Source organism: Oncorhynchus mykiss, chromosome 22, assembly GCF_013265735.2.
Source record: "Oncorhynchus mykiss isolate Arlee chromosome 22, USDA_OmykA_1.1, whole genome shotgun sequence".
NCBI classification, from domain to species: Eukaryota; Metazoa; Chordata; class Actinopteri; order Salmoniformes; family Salmonidae; genus Oncorhynchus; species Oncorhynchus mykiss.
Genome location: NC_048586.1, coordinates 42,618,006 through 42,640,827, shown reverse-complemented (window position 1 = coordinate 42,640,827; position 22,822 = coordinate 42,618,006). Strand labels below are relative to the sequence as shown.

Sequence of the window (22,822 nt, the reverse complement as noted above, 5' to 3'; positions counted from 1 at the left end):
TATAATATGCATATACAGTGGATTTGGATAGAAAACACACTGAAGTTTCTAAAACTGATTGAATGATGTCTGTGAGTATAACAGAATTCATATGGCAAGGAAAAACCTGAGAAAAAATCCAACCAGGAAGTGGGAAATCTGAGGTTTGTAGTTGTTTTGAATTTGGCGCCCTATAGTTTCACTGGCTGTTGACGAGGTGGGACGCTACCATCCCACGTACCCTAGAGAGGTTAATTTGGTACTTGACTGGTACTTGATATGAAACTCACTTTTGAAGAAGCTCTTCACCTTCAGGTAGCCGACGCTGATGCGTAGCACAGAGAGTTTGTCCAGGCGAGAGCGCACATCCTCAGGGAATGGTAGGAGGCCTGTCAGCCTGTCCAGCTCCCCATTCAGCCGATCCCGGTGTCGTTTGGATGGGTTCGACTTGACCACATCTGGAGCAGGAGATTTCTTGCTGAGGGGAAAGGAGACAAGATTATTATGGTTAGTTAGACAATAGGTACTTATTGTGCTGATTCTAAATTACTACAGTGGTCTCTGTAGAAGGAAATCTGATTGTGATCATTATTGTTGAGAGATGATGTACCTTGTTGTAAAATGAATGTGTATACCAGCATTACAGGTAAACAATCTTTGGATGACAACACTTTACTGGATGACAAGCTGCATACTGGACCCTATTCCAACTAAACTACTGAAAGAGCTGCTTCCTGTGCTTGGCCCTCCTATGTTGAACATAATAAACGGCTCTCTATCCACCGGATGTGTACCAAACTCACTAAAAGTAGCAGTAATAAAGCCTCTTGAAAAAGCCAAACCTTGACACAGAAAATATAAAAAACTATCGGCCTATATCGAATCTTCCATTCCTCTCAAAAATGTTAGAAAAAGCTGTTGCGCAGAAACTCACTGCCTTCCTGAAGACAAACAATGTATACGAAATGCTTCAGTCTGGTTTTAGATCCCATCATAGCACTGAGACTGCTCTTGTGAAGGTGGTAAATTACCTTTTAATGGCGTCAGACTGAGGCTCTGCATCTGTCCTCGGCTCCTAGACTAGAGGTCGACCGATTAATCGGATAAAAAAAAAAAAAAATGTATACCTTTATTTAACTAGGCAAGTCAGTTAAGAACACATTCTTATTTTCAATGACAGGCCTAGGAACGGTCCGTTAACTGTCTCGTTCAGGGGCAGAACGACAGATTTTCACCTTGTCAGCTCGGGGGATTCAATCTTGCAACCTTACGGTTAACTAGTCCAACGCAATAACGACCTGCCTCTCTCTCGTTGCACTCCACAAGGAGACTGCCTGTTACGCGAATCTTGGCCATGTTCTGTTATAATCTCCACCCGGCACAGCCAGAAGAGGACTGGCCACCCCTCATAGCCTGGTTCTTCTCTAGGTTTCTTCCTAGGTTTTGGCCTTTCTAGGGAGTTTTTCCTAGCCACCGTGCTTCTACACCTGCATTGCTTGCTGTTTGGGGTTTTAGGCTGGGTTTCTGTACAGCACTTTGAGATATAAGCTGATGTAAGAAGGGCTATATAAATACATTTGATTTGATGACAACACAACAGCAACAAAGACTGGACACATCATAACTTTAGACAGCTTAGCCACAATATGGGTCTGTGACCTAATGCTATTATAGTTACAGTTCATTAGCTTGTAATGCTTGTAACGCCTGTTAAGAGTGACATCCACTGAAATAAGAAGCCTGCATCATGTAACAATGGAATAATTTCCTAACACTGAAAGAAGCAAAGGGGAACAGGAAGTTTTTAAAACCATGCTACAGACTCCAGTCACCCAAGTCATAGACTGTTCTTTCTGCTACCACACGGCAAGCGGTACCAGAGTGCCAAGTCTAGGTCCAAAAGGCTCCTTAACAGCTTCTACCCCCAAGCCAGAAGACTGCTGAACAAATGGCCACCTGGAATATTTACATTGACCCCCCCACTCTCAATTTTTTAAAATTGCATTGTTGGTTAAGGGCTTGTAAGTAAGCATTTCACGGTTGAATTTGGCGCATGTGACTAATAAAATTTGATTTGAACCCAGGCTGAATCACTTCAGTCACCCTGGCTAGCAGGCCCTGCATGAGCATGGCTTCCTCTGAGTTGGGTTTATGACACACGCTAATAAAAACATGAATGGTTTCGAAACCCAGTGAGCAATAATGGTGCACCGCTTACAGTACTGAAACTCCAGCTTGAACGCAGGAAAGACGAGGCAACTCGTAAACATGACTAATAAACAAAGTGAAGCACACTGTTTTCTAGGGGAATCATTATACACGGCTCAAAAAAATAAAGGGAACACTTAAACAACACAATGTAACTCCAAGTCAATCACACTTCTGTGAAATCATACTGTCCACTTAGGAAGCAATACTGATTGACAATACATTTCACATGCTGTTGTGCAAATGGAATAGACAACAGGTGGAAATTATAGGCATTTAGCAAGACACCCCCCAATAAAGGAGTGGTTCTGCAGGTGGGGACCACAGACCACTTCTCAGTTCCTATGCTTCCTGGCTGATGTTTTGGTCACTTTTGAATGCTGGCGGTGCTTTCACTCTAGTGGTAGCATGAGAGTTTACAACCCACACAAGTGGCTCAGGTAGTGCAACTCCTCGCATTGATCTGCCATCCTGGATATGTGGCAAGAAGGTTTGCTGTGTCTGTCAAAGTAGTGTCCAGATTATGGAGGCGCTACCAGGAGACAGGCCAGTACATCAAGAGACGTGGAGGAGGCCGTAGGAGGGCAACAACCCAGCAGCAGGACCGCTACCTCCGCCTTTGTGCAAGGAGGAGCAGGAGGAGCACCGCCAGAGCCCTGCAAAATGACCTCCAGCAGGCCACAAATGTGAATGTGTCTGCTCAAACGGTCAGAAACAGACTCCATGAGGGTGGTATGAGGGCCCGACGTTTGGCATTTGCCAGAGAACACCAAGATTGGCAAATTCGCCACTGGCGCCCTGTGCTCTTCACAGATGAAAGCAGGTTCACACTGAGCACATGTGACAGACGTGACAGTCTGGAGACGCCGTGGAGCACATTCTGCTGCCTGCAACATCCTCCAGCATGACCGGTTTGGCGGTGGGTCAGTCATGGTGTGGGGTGGCATTTCTTTGGGGGGCCTGACTGCCATTAGGTACCGAGATGAGATCCTCAGACCCCTTGTGAGACCATATGCTGGTGTGGTTGGCCCTGGGTTCCTCCTAATACAAGACAATGCTAGACCTCATGTGGCTGGAGTGTGTCAGCAGTTCCTGCAAGAGGAAGGCATTGATGCTATGGACTGGCCCGCCCGTTCCCCAGACCTGAATCCAATTGAGCACATCTGGGACATCATGTCTCGCTCCATCCACCAACGCCACGTTGCATCACAGACTGTCCAGGAGTTGGCGGATACTTTAGTCCAGGTCTGGGAGGAGATCCCTCAGGAGACCAGCCGCCACCTCATCAGGAGCATGCCCAGACGTTGTAGGGAGGTCATACAGGCAAGTGGAGGCCACACACACTACTGAGCCTCATTTTGACTTGTTTTAAGGACATTACATCAAAGTTGGATCAGCCTGTAGTGTGGTTTTCCACTGTAATTTTGAGTGTGACTCCAAATCCAGACCTCCATGGGTTGATACATTTGATTTCCATTGATAATTTTTATGTGATTTTGTTGTCAGCACATTCAACTATGTAAAGAAAAAAGTATTTAATAAGAATATTTCATTCATTTAGATCTAGGATGTGTTATTTTAGTGTTCCCTTTATTTTTTTTGAGCAGTGTACATTATTAGCCAAAGGAGATAGGAATCAGTGGAGGCAGTCGCAGCATCTGAGGCCAGAGGGATTTCCTGCTTTGAGGAGCAAAGTGTACAAAGCGCTACAGTCCGGCTGCTAGCATATACTATACATCACTCCTATCTACAGTTTCTCCAAGACTAAACTTTCTGCAATAGAAAAAGCCTGTATAGTGAAAAAAAATATGTAAATAAAATGGACATATGTTAATCTGTTAACAAATAATGTCTGTAAACGTTCACATCTATAGAATACACACAATGCTCTTTTGTAAATGTTCACTGTCAAAACCGAGTATTTTCAGGCACAACGGAGGCTATCAGAGGTCTTTGTTTTGTTTTGCTCCCTGTGGTATTTCACTTCACAGGCAACTGGGTGATAATGTCTTGGGATAAAACTCTTGTTGAAGGCCAAAGTCAAGTTTATGAGTCTCTTGCAGACACATGTCATTAACTGCAAATCAGACACACGTGCTCAGGCTTAAGCCAAGCTTGCTGGGACTGTAGTCCGGAGGCTCTAACTCCCCTCGCACCCGCTGGAGCAAGAACAGAACCCAGGCTCATTTCTGAACTCAAGTGCACGACTTCAATACACCATTTCACTTTTTCAAATGTGGGTTAAGGGTTGGGGGACTGGCAGCTGCGATTTATCTCAAGGGCATTGTTTAAATGGCATCTGTTCCAAAGTTTGAAGTTTAATAGCAACAGGATACAACAGCTGTAAAACAGTATAGTGAAAATGTTAACCTTGAGAGCTCTTTCCCTACACTGCAGTGATAGTAATAACTATAAAATAATTAAATTAATTAAAATAAAAAACACACAACAAGTACGCTATAAGCTGAAGAAACACAAGAATACAAGTATATTCAGGTCAGTGTCAGTACCTTTTTCAATGTGCAGGGTTACTGGAGTATGTTTATTCATAAAAATATGAGTAATGGTGACCGGTAGCAGGATAAATAGATTAGCTACTAATGGTAATGGCAAACAATAATCAATGAACAGCAGTGTAATGCTATTAATACATCTAATCATCAATCAGTATAACAGCAGCGTAGATGTGAGGTGGTGTAAGTGTGTGTGGTCAGTAATGAGTGTATGAGTGAGGGTGTATGTGAGTGTGTGCATGAGAAATGTGTGTTTGCGTGTGAGTAAGAGTGACAGATAAAGTGTGTGTGTGTGTGTGTGTGTAGTGTGGATGGGCATAGAGTCCGCATGGACAGTTTGTAGGAGAGGGAGAGCAGTACCTGTTAGCTATTTAACAATCTTATGGCCATGGGACACAAGCTGTTTAGGAGTCTGTTGGTCTGAGCCTTGATGAATGGTTCCGGCTGCCGGACGGGAGCATGGAGAACAGTCCATGTCTTGGGTAGCTGGAGTCTTTGGACATTTTTCGGGCCTTTATCAAACGCCGCCTGAGATGTACGTCCTGGTTTGCTGGGAGCTGTTCCCCAGTGATGCGCTGGGGCATCCGCACCACCCTGTGAAGGGCCTTCCGGTCGAGGTCGGTGCAGTTGCCATACCAGACGGTGATACAACCAGTCAGTATGCTCTCGATGGTGCAACTGTAAAAGTTCCTGAGGATCTGAGGGGCCATGCCAAATCATGTCAGCCTCCTGAGGGGGAAGAGTGCCGTCTTCACAACTGTGCTGGTGTGAGAGGACCAGGTTAAGTCCTCAGTTATGTGGACACCGAGTAACTTGAAGCTCCACCACGGCTCCGTCGATGTGGATGAGGGTATGGATGAGGGTGTGGATGAGGGTATGGATGAGGGTATGGGTTCGTTATTTTTTTGCCAAAAGAGCACTATTTGTGTCCTCTGGTACATTCTAATGACTTGACTATCAGAAATACACAGCTATATGATTGAATACTTTAATGAGTTTATTGAGAAAGATGTGACTTTACATGTGACTTTACAATTTCAAAAAATATTGTTAGTTGTTTTAGATAGGCCTATATGATCAGGACTTTTATCTAAGAGAACATTAAACGTTTTTTAACATTTAACCTGTTTTGGGATTAGTCTTATTTACAGTTTCACAGCAAGATATGAGATGCCACAATGATGTTTGTTCTTCAAATTATGTATTTTATTCAAACAGAAAAATTACGTTAATAGCCCACATTATTAAAGTTTTGTTTTTCCAGTTTTTCCCAGGTTTTGACTCTCAAAATCACACTTTTTAAATATAAAAACAACTACATTGGATGTTCTAAGTTCACAACAATACTTAAACCACATCAGGAGACCACTTTTGAAGTCTGGGAAATTTAGATTTTTGGGTGTAGCTATTCTTTAATTCAAGTGCACACCTAGCAAGAGCCTGTTGTTTAGCTGTGTTTATGTAGCATACGTGATGGTAGAGCTTGCAAAACAAATATCCACTGGATTGATTCAAAATAATTATAATATCATTCTGCCAGGTAAGCATAGGCTAGTTAACATATAATTGAGAAGGTTTTTGGGAAGGGAGTGGCTCCTAATCGGTGACTGGATATTTTATGTCTGAGGCTCCATATCCGTGAGTGTGCAAATTCTCACAGTATCTTGTGAGAATTTGGGACTTCAGTCATTTTCTCATGCCGAAACCAGACCAAGATACATAAAACCCCAAAATATGATATTCACAAACGTCACTAAGCAAAAAAAATATATAAAAAGCCACTATAATTTCAAAACATTATTTTGTCATGAGTTCAGTACCATTTGCTTGATTTTGGGAACCTACGATTATAGAGTATCGTTATTACAAATATTTTTCTATAACTAACCGTCATTGTTCTATGTGGTCATTAGCTAGCTATCGTTAGCATGCTAGTGTTAGCATGTTACAAACTCTGTGCTAGCTAGCTAGCCAGCATTAGCTACCTAGCTAACCAGCCTAGTAAACTCTAGTCCAGGGCCAAAATTCACAAAACCTTCTTAAGAATAAATGTATTCTCAAGGCAATTTTTTCCCTTCACTATCGACTTATGAAGAAAGTTCAGCAAAGTTGCTATTCCTCACAAAGGTTTTTGGAAATGTTAGTGTTATTTCTTATGTTTCTCCTTAAGCAAAAATAAAATAAAGCTCTTGGATTTGTTCTTGGAAATGTTCTTAATTCCAAGATAGCTGTACCCTTGTCTTAAACTCAGGGCAGTGAGAGAATAAGCTAATAAAAGCAATTTAACATTTAATTCACTCACAAGTTTAATCTGACATTTTTAGTATTGATTATTTGAAACCCAAGAACATGTTTTTGAACAATAATCTCAGTATGAAATATGCTAACATGATTGCCATTAATAGCTAGATAGCTAGCTAAATTGGCTGCCTAGCGACAACCATCTTAAGAAGATATTTAAGAAGTTTGTAAGAAGAAATTTAAGAAGTCTGTAAGAAAATCATGAAATCTGAAGATATTGTTGAGGAATTGCACTTACAGTATATTAGCGCAGCTGAAAACTGTTGAGAGGCAATACAACAGGCTTCTTTAGACTAGTTGAGTATCTGGAGCATCAGCATTTGTGGGTTCAAGTACTGGCTCAAAATGATCAGAAACAAAGAACTTTCTTCTGAAACTCGTCAGTCTATTCTTGTTCTGAGAAATTAAGGCTATTCCATACGAGAAATTGCAAAGAAACTGAAGATCTCGTACAACGCTCTGTACTACACCCTTCAGAGAACTGCGTAAACTGGCTATAACCAGAATAGAAAGAGGAGTGGGAGGCCCCGGTGCAGAACTGAGCAAGACGACAAGTACATTAGAGTGTCTAGTTTGAGAAACAGATGCCTCACAAGTCCTCAACTGGCAGCTTCATTAAATAGTACACGCAAATCACCAGTCTCAACATCAACAGTGAAGAGGCGACTCCGGGATGCTGGCCTTTTAGGCAGAGTTGCAAAGAAAAAGCCATACCTTCTACTGGTCAATAAAATGAAAAGATTAAGATGGGCAAAAGAACACAGACACTGGACAGACCAATCTTGAGGTGTTGGATCACGAAGAAGAACATTCGTGAGATGCAGAAGAAATGAAAATATGCTGGAGGAGTGCTTGACACCATCTGTCAAGCATGGTGGAGGCAATGTGATGGTCTGGGGGTGCTTTGGTGGTGGTAAAGTGGGAGATTTGTACAGGGTAAAATTAATCTTGGAGAAGGAAGGCAATCACTCCATTTTGCAACACCATGCCATACCCTATGGACGGCGCTTAATTGGAGCCAATTTCCTCCTACAACAGGACAATGACCCAAAGCACAGCTCCAAACTATGCTAGTCCTATTTAGGGGAGAAGCAGTCAGCTGGTATTGTGTCTATAATGGAGTAGTCAGCACAGTCACCGGATCTCAACCCAATTGAGCTGTTGTGGGAGCAGCTTGATTGACCAAATGGTATTTTATCGGAAAATATATATTTTTTTTTATTAATTAGTATATTTCAGTTTAACCACAACATTTGTTGTATTATTTGTTCTAAGGCTTGTTTAAAAAATGATGATATTTTGGAGATTATTACGTTTTCAAATAGCCGAAAGTGAGCCGTTGTAATCTGAAAAAAGGGAAAAAGGCCATTCTTGAACATGGGGTGAGACATTCTTACTTTTGTATGATGCCTTTAGTGAGAGGTCTAATGCTTTAATATTTAATCATTTCAGCCCTCCGAATTCATATTCGTTATATAAATAGGTAATGTTAATATAATTTAAAAAACAAGTCTCTAGGTGTAGGCAACACCATAAGCAAATAGGTAAACTGTGATATGACTAAAGAGTTAAATCAGGGTGATTTTTCCACAAATAGACATGTATTTTCCTTTCCATGGTAGCAAGATCTTATCTATTTTTGCTAACTTTCTATAAAAAAGAAATAAGTTCTTTCTTTCAGGACATGTATACCGAATATGTCCACATCCCCGTCAGACCATTTTATTGGTAAACTACACGGTAATGTAAAAGTTGTCTTTTTTTGTGATACAATATATGATATAGTACACTTATTTTCATTTGGTTTTAATCCAGAGAGGTTAGAAAAAGTATCTAGATCCTCTTTGAGGCTGTAGAGGGATTCAAATTGTGACTTTAAAAGAAAACATGAATCATCAGCGTACAACGACACATTTGTTTTTAAGCCACAGATTTCTAATCCCTTAATATTACTGTTGGATCTAATTTTAACAGCTAACATTTTGATGGCAATAATAAATAGATATGCCGATAGTGGACAACCTTGTTTTACTCCTCTTGACAGTTTAAAACTTTCTGAGATGTAGCCATTATTTACTATTTTACACCTAGGGTTACGATACATAACTTTAACCCATTTTATAGAGATTCTCCAAAGTTTAAATATTCCAGGCATGTATATATAAACTCCAGTCGTACTTTAACAAAAGCCTTTTCAAAATCAGCTATGAAAACCAGGCCTGGTTTCCCCGATATTTCATGGTATTCTATTGTTTCCAGTACTTGTCTTATATTACTTACAATGTATCGTCCATGTAAAAAAAACTGTCTGATTAGGATGAATAATATCTGACAAAATCTTTTTAATTCTATGCGCCAAGCATTTTGCTAGGATTTTTGCATCACAGCACTGAAGTGTAAGAGGCCTCCAATTTTTTTAATGGACTGGATCTTTATATATACCACTTGGATCCCGTTTCAGTAATAATGATATCAGACCGTCTTGTTGCGTGTCCGATAATCTACCATTTATATAGGAGTGGTTAAAGCGTGCTAATAATGGTCCTCTGAGTATATAAAAAAAAAAGTTTGGTATTCCTCCACTGGTGTGCCATCCAGTCCATGAGTTTTCCCGGACTTAAAGGCTTTAATTGCATCAAGAAGTTCCTCCTCTGTAATTTGGCCTTCACATGAGTCTGTCTGTACAGATGTTAATTTGACATTATTAATAGGAAAACAAATCCATACAATTAGCTTCGGTTAGTGGAGATAGAGGACACTGAAACGAAAACATATTCTTAAAGTACTTTACTTCCTCTTTCAAAATATTGTTCGGTGAATCATGAGTGACTCCATCATTTGTGACAAGTTTCAATACATTTTTTTGGTAGCATGTCTATGTTGAAGATTGAAAAATCATTTGGTGCATTTTCCCCCATATTCAATCCAGTTCGCTTTATTTTTTATAATATATTACACTGGATCTTTCTTGAATAAGTTCCTCCCTTTCTTTTTTCCTCAAACTTATTCTGTGCCTCTATGGTACAGTTTTTATTGCTATCTATCTGTACTATTAGTCCTAGAACACTGTCCCAATTTATTTTGTTAATATGGACTCTTGACCTAAATTGCCTTTGTTTTATAGAGGAGTACTGAATGGCATGGCTGCTAAAGGCACATTTAAAAGTGTCCCATACAATAACGGGATCTGCTGTACCTATGTTATGTCGGAAAATGTCCGTTAGAAATTATTCTGTCCTAGTTAAAAAAACATGTATCATCCAGTAGGCTTTGATACATTTAAACTTTTAAATAAAAAAATAGCCTAGTTAATATGGAGTGGAAAATGTAGCCGGCTGAAAATGACTCTGTAACCGTCTGATTACGGCCGACAGCCGGCGTTAAATGACTCTGTAACCAGCTGATTAGCCGACAGCCGGCGCTAAATGTTAAACACGGATGATAATGAATTCTCAGGGGACAGAAATCATATTCACACCAACTAGATAAAAACCATGATAAGGGGAACCTGATGAGGGGAACCTGATAAGGTTTCAATTCATTTCAATACAACAGACCAATTTAATCCCAGAGACCCAACCCAATGTACTGGTAGACTTTAGCTTAGTGAACAGTAGGGGCTAACAGCTGTTGGTCAAGTTCAACAACCACAGAAACCACACCATTTCTCCCAGAGCTGTTTCTTCCATACTTTGTGACTTTCCCATTACAGGCTTTCCCAATTGCTGATGATAATAGGCATTGTTTTTTTCCTCTTCCCTATTGAATTGCCTGCAGGGAATTCAGCCATAACTCAATTCCCGGCATTAGACCCAAGCAATAACTTCCCAGAAATAGAGCAAGACTGACCTCACTTTAAAAAAATGCCTGCGGAAACAAAAGCCAGTATTCAGACCCATTTTTTCCATCTTTGGTTGCAGTGCATCACAGGGCTTCATGCACAGACATCAGGGTAGTCATTGTTAGAGTTAGAACAAACTAGGTTTACCTCACCTCTCATCTCTCCCTCTTTCTCTCAGGGTCTGGCCGAACCCAAAGACCCTTCACTCTGATTCAAAGGGAATCAAGTTGCACTGAGTACGTTGTAATGCCATTGGCATGCTTTTGTCTGCTCAAAGTGGTTGGGGATCATGAAATGAAAAGAGTATTTTCAACAGGCCGAGAATACATCCAAAAAATGTGTAGGCTACACCCTTAACTACAATCATATCGAAAGACATTGAAACCATGGACTTATTCAGCCACATAGTGGACTGGACAGACTCAAATTGCAATAGTGGCTACTGAAACACTGTACTGAAGGATCGCCTACTACACTACAGAAAAACTGAATGATAGCCTACTACACTACAGAAAGATAGCTTGGTACACTACTGAAGGATAGACATTACCGAAATACTTTTTAAAATGTAACCTTTATTTCACTAGGCAAGTCAGTTAAGTAATTCTTATTTACAATGACAGCTAAACCCGGACGACACTGGGCCCATTGTGCACTGCCCTAGGGATTCCAAATCACAGCCGAATGTGATACAGCCTGGATTTGAACCAGGGACTGTAGTGACACCTCAACAGCCTTGCAGTGCCTTAGACCACTGCGCCACAAGGGAGCTTGGTACACTACAGAAAGACTGAAGGATATCTTGGTACACTACTGAAAGACTGAAGGATATCTTGGTACACTGCTGAAAGACTGAAGGATATCTTGGTACACTACAGAAAGACTGAAGGATATCTCGGTACACTACTGAAAGACTGAAGGATATCTTGGTACACTACAGAAAGACTGAAGGATATCTTGGTACACTACAGAAAGACTGAAGGATATCTTGGTACACTGCTGAAAGACATCTTGGTACACTACTGAAAGACTGAAGGATATCTTGGTACACTACAGAAAGACTGAAGGATATCTTGGTACACTACAGAAAGACTGAAGGATATATTGGTACACTACTGAAAGACTGAAGGATATCTTGGTACACTACTGAAAGACTGAAGGATATCTTGGTACACTACTGAAAGACTGAAGGATATCTTGGTACACTACTGAAAGACTGAAGGATATCTTGGTACACTACTGAAAGACTGAAGGATAGGCTGCACACACAAACCCGAGAGCTCCTTCATTTCACAATATCCTCTCTCCATCGTCTCTTTTTCTCTGTGTGTCCTGAGGTGAACTCTGAACATTCCTTCCACCTCAGCTCTCTTAGTCACGGCTGAAAATGGATTGATCTACTTCCTCTGCTCCGGCTCCACACCACCACCCATGCCATATACACCCCACTTCAAGGTCTCCTGCAGCTAGCCTGAAGGGCATCTCTCCTGGGCAAGGAAACCCCCAGGGGGCTGCAGCCTGATCAGCTGAATCCCACCACTGTACAGAATGACGGCTGCTGCCTGTCTGAAAGAGAAAGACTGGCTATGAAGGCTGGTATCACCATGATATCACCATCCATGTTACTCTGTTTAATAGAATGGTTTCTTGTCTCAAACTAAAAACCCATTCCCCAGATTAGGCTGGGCAACCTAAGAGACAATGTAGATTTCTAAATCATTTTTTTGAGTTAAAAGTACATTTTATTTTACCACATAAACAACCGTAGCACACTCAGGTACATTATTCCTTTACAAGTTTGTTCAAATCTGTCTTTGGTCTGACATCCACTTAGGGTACTGTTAGAATAAACTGATCCTAGTGCACTTCTATTGTAGCCAGAGTTCAGCTGAGAACACTGACTTGTTGAGGCTGTTGTGGAGTCCTCCTTGTAGAACACTGACTTGTTGAGGCTGTTGTGGTGGCCTAACCTGTAGAACACTGACTTGTTGAGGCTGTTGGGGAGGCCTAACCTGTAGAACACTGACTTGTTGAGGCTGTTGGGGAGGCCTAACCTGTAGAACACTGACTTGTTGAGGCTGTTGGGGAGGCCTAACCTGTAGAACACTGACTTGTTGAGGCTGTTGTGGAGGCCTCCCTGTAGAACACTGACTTGTTTAGGCTGTTGTGGAGGCCTCCCTGTAGATGAGACAACTATAGAACATTGAGCCACTATGTTGTTGTGTAGTATGTTTGTTTTGGCTTTGTGCCACGCCTCCATTAGCTACACTGTTTTGTTCTTCTATCCTCATGGGGACATAAAATGTATTTCCATTTCAAATCATATTTTCCCTAACCAATAAACTTAACCCTAACCCTAAACCTAAACTGTAACCAAAAAACTAAACCTAACCACTAAACCCTTACCCTAATTCTAACCCCAATTGTAACCCTAAACCTAACCCCTAAGCTTAACATAACCTTTGTACTCAAGGGTACGTGGGAAATGTCCCCACAAGGGAGACTTTTCCTTGTTTTACTATCCTTGTAGGGACGTTTGGGAATTTTAGGTAGAAGAACAAACACACACACTTCTCCTATTGTTAGCTAGTAGAGACATACTAATCCCCCTACCTCACCGTTGGCCAAAAATAATGTTGACACCAGCAGAACTGGTAAGCACTCTCATAGTGAGCATTTTATCGCTTTAACAACTAGAGTTGCACATTTTGGGGAATATTCAGAGGTCAAAACTTTCCGTGGGAATTAACTGGAATATATGGGAATTAACGGAAATATGTACAAATTAATATGACCACCATTTAAATGTAGATGTTTTTGCATTGGATACATTTACCATATCATATGGAGACAGAAACATAAACCTTTACCTTATCATAAGTAGACAATTGCAAATGATTAAATCCTTCCAATAAAAAAAATATTTTTTAGTTACGAAATTACATTTAATTAAATGAGTTGACTCTTCACATGGGATGATCTCACTGAACAACAAAAGAAAGGGAACATTGAATGATCCCCAATGATCCATCGCATCTCCCAAAAATGTTTTCAACATACATCTGTAAAATTACAGTCTAGAAACTAAAGCTTTGGTTGTCTTCCTCTCAGGCTTCCAAGTCTTCTCCCTGGACCTCAATGTCCACCTCTTGAACATCAGACTCTGAGGCCTCATCGTCACTGTCACTTTCCAACCTTGTTGAGGATGTCTCGTTGACAGGCTCAAAAAGCCTCAATTTTGTCCAGATGACCACCAATTTTTCAACCCTTGTATTGGTCAGCCTGTTGCGTGCTTTGGAGTGTGTGTTCCCAAACAAGGACCAGTTGCGCTCTGAGGCAGCTGATGTTGGTGGGATTTGGAGGATGAAGGCAACAGGGGAAGCACCTCAGATCCACAAAGTCCCTTGGCTGATGAGATATGTTGGCACGACTGCCATATTGCATCTCCATCCCAAAGCCCTTGCTTGGAAGTGTACTTCGCCAGACTGCCAAGAACCTTGTCCTCATCCTGGCCAAGGTGGCGAGACACGGTAGTGATGACACCATAGGCCTTGTTGATCTCTGCACCAGACAGGATGATCTTGCCAGCATACTTGGGGTCCAACACGCTGCGGCGTGTATGGGCTTCAGGCAGAAGTTTTCACGCTTTTTAATGTATTTCAGAACTGCAGGTTCTTCCGCTTTGAGCAACAGTGAAGTGGGCAGGGAAGTACGGATTTCTTACATCTGCAAGCAGAGTCTGAACATCAGACATGATGGCCTCTCTCAATCCGTGCAATGGCTATTTCTATAGGTTTCAGGATTTTCAGGCTGCTTTACCACTCTCTCCGAAAATACATCATCCAGGAGAATCCTCTTGATGGGGCTGTCCATATTGGCAGACTGTGATATGGCCATTTCTTGGAGAGACTACTTCCCCTCCAAGAGACTGTCAAACATGACAACACCACCCCAACGGGTGTTGCTGGGCAGCTTCAATGTGGTGCTTTTATTCTTCTCACTTTGCTTGGTGAGGTAGATTGCTGCTATAACTTGATGATCCTTCACATACCTAACCATTTCCATTGTTTTCAGTGCCATGATGTCCTTGAGGAGCAGATTCAATGCATGAGCAGCACAGCCAATGGGTGTGATGTGAGGGTAGGACTCCTCCACTTTAGACCAAGCAGCCTTCATGTTTGCAGTATTGTCTGTCACCAGTGAAAATACCTTCTGTGGTCATTGATGACTGCCTTCAGCTCATCTGCAATGTAGAGACCGGTGTGGCTGTGCCCTCGTAGAATACTGGTTGAGGGGTGGAGATTATGTAGTTAATTATTCCTTGCCCACGAAAATTCTACCACATAGCAGAGATGATTGCAATACAGTCTGCTTTCTCTATGATTTGCTTGAGCTTCACTTGAACTCTGTTGAACTCTGCATCCAGAAAATTAGTAGGTAAAGCATGTCTGGTTGGAGGGGTGTATGCTGGGCGAAGAACATTCAGAAATCTCTTCCAATATACATTGTCTGTGAGCATCAGAGGTGAACCAGTTGCATACACAGCTCGAGCAAGACATTCATCAGCATTTATCTGACTACGTTCCTCCATTGAGACAGAAAAAAACTTCTGATTCCAGGAGGACCATGAGCTGTTGCTATTGATAAGGTGTCTGATTCATAATTTTGACCTCGCATAGAGATTAGAGGTCGACCGATTAATCAGAATGGGCGATTAATTAGGGCCGATTTCAAGTTTTCATAACAATCGGAAATCGGTATTGTTGGACACCGATTTTGCCGATTTTTTTTAAATTATTTATTTTTATCTTTATTTAACTAGGCAAGTCAGTTAAGAACACATTCTTATTTTCAATGACGGCCTAGGAACGTTGGTTTAACTGCCTCGTTCAGGGGCAGAACGACAGATTTTCACCTTGTCAGCTCGGCGCATCCAATCTTGCAACATTACAGTTAACTAGTCCAACGCAATAACGACCTGCTTCTCTCTCGTTGCACTCCACAAGGAGACTGACTGCCTGTTACGCGAATACAGTAAGCCAAGGTAAGTTGCTAGCTAGCATTAAACTTATCTTATAAAAAACAATCAATCATAATCACTAGTTAACTACACATGGTTGATGATAGTACTAGATATTATCTAGCGTGTCCTGCGTTGCATATAATCTGACTGAGCATAAAAGCATACAAATATCTAAGTATCTGACTGAGCGGTGTTAGGCAGAAGCAGGCGCGTAAACATGAATTCAAACAGCACTTTCGTGCGTTTTGCCAGCAGCTCTTCGTTGTGAGTCAAGCATTGAGCTGTTCATGACTTCAAGCCTATCAACTCCCGAGATGAGGCTGGTGTAACCGAAGTGAAATGGCTAGCTAGTTAGCGCACGCTAATAGCGTTTCAAACGTCACTCGCTCTGAGCCTTGGGGTGGTTGTTTCCCTTGCTCTGCATGGGTAACGCTGCTTTGGGGGTGGCTGTTTTAGTTGTGTTAATGGTTCGAGCCCAGGGAGGAGCGAGGAGAGGGGCAGAAGCTATACTGTTACACTGGCAATACTAAATTGCCCATAAGAACATCCAATAGTCAAAGGTTAATGAAATACAAATGGTATAGAGGGAAATAGTCCTATAATTCCTATAATAACTACAACCGAAAACTTCTTACCTGGGAATATTGAAGACTCATGTTAATAGGAACCACCAGCTTTCATATGTTCTCATGTTCTGAGCAAGGAACTTAAACGTTAGCTTTCTGACATTGCACATATTGCACATTCTTCTCCAACACTTTGTTTTTGCATTATTTAAACCAAATTAAACATGTTTCATTATTTATTTGAGGCTAAATTGATTTTATTGATGTATTATATTATGTTAAAATAAGTGTTCATTCAGTATTGTTGTAATTGTCATTACTACAAATATATATATATATATATTTAAATCGGCCGATTAAATCGGTATCGACTTTTTTGGTCCTCCAATAATCGGTATCGGCGTTGAAAAATCATAATCAGTCAACCTCTAATAGAGACAGAGGGACTTTTGTCAGAAGTTGCTTGTTGTGAGCGCTGAGGGAACTTTATGCACTTGGACAGATGATTCTGCATCTTTGTTGCATTCTTCACATATGATTTGGCACAGTATTTGCAAATGTACACAGCTTTTCCTTCTACATTAGCTGCAGTGAAATGTCTACACACATCAGATAGTGCCTGTGGCATTTTCCTGTAAAGATTATAAATTTTGTAAAAGAAACCCAAATACAATTCCATGTGCAGATAAATATTTAAGCAGTTAAACAACTCCTTTGTAATATAAAATGTTTAAAAATTAAACATGTATGGAAACAGGTGAATTAACACTCCTCAGTTAGCAGGCTCAAGCAAGCTAAAACCCACATGGTGGCAAAATCTAACTAGCAGAAATTGTTAAGTTAAAAATGATTTAAATACACCTTGCTGTAGGCTACTATTTACTAGTTAACTTCTTGACGCACCCATCCCTTTATCGGGATCATTTTCATAAACACCCGCTGAATTGCAGCGCACCAAATTCAAATGAATTACTAAAAATATTTAATTTTCATGAAATCACAAGTGCAATATAGCAAAACAAAGCTTAGCTTGTTAATCCACCCGGCGTGTCAGATTTCAATACAGCTTCTCGGCGAAAGCATAACAAACGTTTATGTAAGACCATCTCTCTCAGTAGACAAAATATTACAAACACTAGCAGCCAAGTAGATTGGTCACGAAAGTCAGAAAAGCAATAGATTAAAATCACTTACCTTTGATGATCTTCGGGTGTTTGCACTCACGAGACTCCCAGTTACACAATAAATGTTCCTTTTGTTCCATAAAGATTATTTTCATATCCAAAATAGCTCCATTTGTTTGGCGCGTTATGTTCAGAAATCCACAGGCTCGAGCGGTCACGACATCGCAGACAAAAATTCCAAATAGTATCCGTAATGTCAACAGAAACATGTCAAAGTTTTTTATAATCAATCCTCAGGTTGTTTTTAAAATATATAATCGATAATATATAAACCGGGACTGTCGCTTTTTCAATAGGAGAGGGAGAGACAATGGCTGCCCCACTCTGTTGCGCAAGCAAAACTCTACGAACACCCAGCTATCCACTGACGCGATGTTATCTTTCTTGCTCATTTTTCAAAATAAAAGCCTGAAACCATGTCTAAAGACTGTTGACACCTTGAGGAAGCCATAGGAAAAGGAATCTGGTTGGTAATCCCTTTAAATTGAGGCAAGGCATCCAATGGAAACAGAGAGCTTTCAGGAAAAACAGCTCTTCCTGGTTTGATTTTCCTCAGGTTTTCGCCTGCAATATCAGTTCTGTTATACTCACAGACAATATTTCGACAGTTTTGGAAACTTTAGAGTGTTTTCTATCCTAATCTGACAATTATATGCATATTCTAGTTTCTGGGCCTGAGAAATAGGCCGTTTCAAATGGGTACGTTTTTTAGCCAAAAAATGAAAATCTTGCCCGCTACACTCAAGAAGTTAACAAAAAATCATGTATGTCATATAAAATATATTCACCCCACCCAGTATTGTAATCAAAACTTACCAGAAAGCATGTAGTCCTTGGCTCAGACAGTGTAGTAGTGTGGGCTCAATAGCATCTCATTAGTAAGCAAGATCTTTAGAATCAGCTGTACAGTCGTAGCCAAAAGTTTTGAGAATGACACAAATATAAATTTTCACAACGTTTGCTGCTTCAGTGTCTTTAGATATTTTTGTCAGATGTCACTATGGAATACGGACGTATAATTACAAGCATTTCATAAGTGTCGAAGGCTTTTATTGACAATTACATCAACTTCTTATGGCTGGGGGCAGTATTGAGAAGCTTGGATGAATAAGGTGCCCAGAGTAAACTGCCTGCTACTCAGGCCCAGTTGCTAATATATGCATATGTTGGATAAATAGCGTGCCCAATTTCCACTTTCTGCTACTCATGCCAATAATATATGCATATTATTAGTATAGATTTGGATAGAAAACACTCTGAAGTTTCTAAAACTGTTTGAATGATGTCTGTGAGTATAACAGAACACAAATGGCAGGCAAAACAAAAAGGAGGTATTTGGACATAAATTATGGACTTTATCGAACAAATCAAACATTTATTGTGGAACTGGGATTCCTGGGAGTGCGTTCTGATGAAGATCATCAAAGGTAAGTGAATATTTATAATGCTATTTCTGACTTCTTTTGACTCCACAGCATGGCGGATATCTGTATGGCTTGTTTTGTTGTCTGAGCGCAGTACTCAGATTATTGCATGGTGTGCTTTTTCGGTAAAGCTTTTTTGAAATCTGACACAGCGGTTGCATTAAGGAGAAGTTTGTCTAAAGTTCCATGCATAACTTGTATTTTCATCAACATTTATGATGAGTATTTCTGTAAATTGATGTGGCTCTCTGCAAAAATCACTGGATGTTTTGGAAACAAAACATTACTGAACGTAACGCTCCAATGTAAACCGAGATTTTCGGATATAAATATTAACTTTATCGAACAAAATATACATGTATTGTGTAACATGAAGTCCTATGAGTGTCATCTGATGAAGATCATCAAAGGTTAGTGATTAATTTTCTCTCTATTTCTGCTTTTTGTGACTCCTCTCTTTGGCTGGAAAAAGTGTTTTTCAGTGACTAGGTGAAGACCGAACATAATCGTTTGGTGTGCTTTCGTCTTTCGCCTTTTTGAATTCGGACACTGTGGTGGGAGTAACAACAAGTTTATCTTTAAAATGGTGTAAAATACTTCTAAGTTTGAGGAATTTTAATTATGAGATTTCTGTTGTTTTGAATTTGGCGCCAAAATATTGTTTTGTTCCCCGAGCAACTTAGTTATCACTTTTGCCTTATGGCAAGGTGCTCCATCATGCTGGAAAGGCATTGTTCGTCACCAAACTGTTCCTGAATGGTTGGAAGACGTTTCTCACGGAGGATGTGTTGGTACCATACTTCATTCGTGGCTTGTTCTTAGGCAAAATTGTGAGTGAGCCCACTCCCCTTGGCTGAGAAGCAACCCCACACATGAATGGTCTCAGGATGCTTTACTATTGGCATGACACAGGACTGATGGTAGCGCTCACCATGTCTTCTCCGGACAAGCTTTTTTCCGGATGCCCCAAACAATCGGAAAGGGGATTCATCAGAGAAAAATACTTTACCTCGGTCCTCAGAAGTCCAATCCCTGTACCTTTTGCAGAATATCAGTCCGTCCCTGATGTTTTTCCTGGAGAGAAGTGGCATCTTTGCTGCCCTTCTTGACACCAGGCCATCCTCCAAAAGTCTTCGCCTCACTGTGCGTGCAGATGCACTCACACCTGCCTGCTGCCATTCCTGAGCAAGCTCTGTACTGTTGGTGCCCCGATCCCGCAGCTGAACCAACTTTAAGAGACGGTCCTGGTGCTTGCTGGACTTTCTTGGGCGCCCTGAAGCCTTCTTCACAACAATTGAACCGCTCTCCTTGAAGTTCTTGATGATCCAATAAATGGTTGATTTAGGTGCAATCTTCCTGGCAGCAATATCCTTGCCTGTGAAGCCTTTTTTGTGCAAAGCAATGATGATGGCACGTGTTTCCTTGTAGGTAACCATGGTTGACAGAAGAAGAACAAGGATTCCAAGCACCACCCTCATTTTGAAGCTTCCAGTCTGTTATTCGAACTCAATCAGCATGACAGAGTGATCTCCAGCCTTGTCCTCGTCAACACTCACACCTGTGTTAACGAGAGAATCACTGACATGATGTTAGCTGGTCCTTTTGTGGCAGGGCTGAAATGCAGTGGAAATGTTTTTTGGGGATTCAGTTCATTTGCATGGCAAAGAGGAACTTTGCAATTAATTGCAATTCATCTGATCACTCTTCATGACATTCTGGAGGATATGCAAATTACCATCATACAAACTGAGGCAGCAGACTTTATGAAAATGTATATTTGTGTCATTCTCAAAACTTTTGGCCACGACTGTACATGTGATGTAAGAATACACTGTGCATGCAGACGATTGCAATTCCATTGAATTGGGGATAGTTTAAATAAAATATGCCACAATACCTGGAATTAATTGCCTTATGTGTATCCCACAAAAAAAGGTTCACTGTTATAAGCTAACTTTTTTGATGAATTTAAGCTAAATTCCCCAAATTCCGGGGCTTAACTTCCCATTAAAATTTCCGGAAGAATTCTTGAAAATTACTGGAAAGTTTCCGACCCTGTGCAACCCTATTAACAACTATAACACCATATACATAATTGCAATTGCCAAAACTTTCAAATGCAATATTATCTCAGAGAAGCTCAGAGGAGAAGCTCTGAGGAGAAGCTCAGAGGAGAGGTTCAGAGGAGAAGCTCAGACGAGAGGATCAGAGGAGAAGCTCAGACGAGAGGCTCAGAGGGGTTGTGTGTCTCTTTGTTAACAACAGCTGGTGCGCAATCTCTAATATTAACTAATACGTAATAATATTGGATGATAAATAACCTAGCAGTGGCAGCTATTGGTCTACTATAGGGCGAGACGGCTTGGTTGGTTTCTGGCTCATCTCTCACTCCATCCTCCCTGCTCCTTGTGTCACTCGCTCACTCACAGTAGCCTACACACACAGCACGCACGGCTCCTGCTAGAGCATCACCTCTATCTACGTCCTCTCCCTGGCGCTTTATCAGCTCTGGTTAATAAAGTAGATTAAAAATGAACTTTTGTGGTGCTTCTTTCACTCTGATCAGGTCTGGATCCGATCAGGTCTATACAGAACGGGACTAGTTGTCCTCTGGTCCGTTTGAGACGGGTCTCTATATTATGCATATCGGGTCCGGGTGGAAAAAGGCCGTGGTCCATTTCAGAACGTGAAGGCCTCTACTTTTCATGCTTACTAAATGTTTGCACTTTTGGTGACTTGACATACATTGCAAACTCTATGAATATGAACATAACGCATTATGCATTACCTTTATTGGAGGGTGATTCTTATGTTATTGCCAGCAGTAAGAGTTTAGTTAAATTTCAATTTACTGCCCTAAACTTGCCAGGCCCTAGACAGCGCCAAAAACAACTAATCAGAGTTTAACGGGTTAAATCTTAACCATCTGTAACTCTCTCACACTCATGTACAAACAAACACAAACACACATGCATACATACTACTTAAGCATGGACGCACCCACCAACACACACCTTCCCACAATCTTTCCCACAAGGACTTTAATGACCCTTAGGAAATAATTAAGCCATATTTTCACACAGTTGGCTCTGGGAGTAATCCCAACAAGATGTAGAAAAGTCTCAGATCTGTTAAACACTTTACATCAGCTACTGTGTCAGTTGTCCGTGTACTGTTCAATTGTGTATTTTATAGGCCTAACAGAAAAAAAAAGTAATTTATATGGAAAGAATAGTTACCGGTACTAAAAATAAAATATCAGATACCTTTACTGTAATCCACATATTTGGTCTAACATGATTAGGCCTAAAACAACTTGGAAAATGCTTTAACTTACTGCACATACGTGGCCAGAAACTTCTGAAGGCATAGGCCTACCCGGGCTGATAGGTAGCCTAGTGGTTAAGAGTGTCTGGCCAGTGAACGAAAGGTTGCCAGTTTGAATCCCTGAGCTGACTAGGTAAAAAAAATAAAAATCAGCCTATGTGCCCTTGAGCAAAGGCACTTAACACGAATTGCTCCTGTAAGTCACTCTGGATAAGAGCATCTGTTAAATTACTCAAATGTGAATGTGCATAAGCAAGAAGAAAAATAGAAAGAGATAATTAAATGGACTGAACCATATTGGAATGCTATGATGGTGTCAGTCTCAATGTTTGTCATTGTAAATAAGAGTTTGTTCCCTAACTGACTTGCCTTGTTAAATAAAATAAATGGTGCCTTGGCTGTCCAGGAATCCTCAGGCCACATCTTCAGAAACACAGAGAAGTATTTCTGCACAGG

The 22,822-nt window shown here is 40.8% G+C and overlaps 1 protein-coding gene across 3 annotated transcripts in view; it reads right to left on the bottom strand.

The window, feature by feature from the left end:
• The window catches only part of LOC110502156 (aryl hydrocarbon receptor), a 69,931-nt gene that overhangs the window by 44,281 nt on the left and 2,828 nt on the right, over positions 1-22,822 (bottom strand). For all 3 annotated transcript variants that reach the window (XM_036959347.1, XM_036959345.1, XM_036959346.1), the window contains exon 2: positions 270-457. In XM_036959347.1, coding sequence (XP_036815242.1) covers positions 270-457 — 188 coding nt within the window. The remainder of the gene's footprint in view (positions 1-269; positions 458-22,822) is intronic.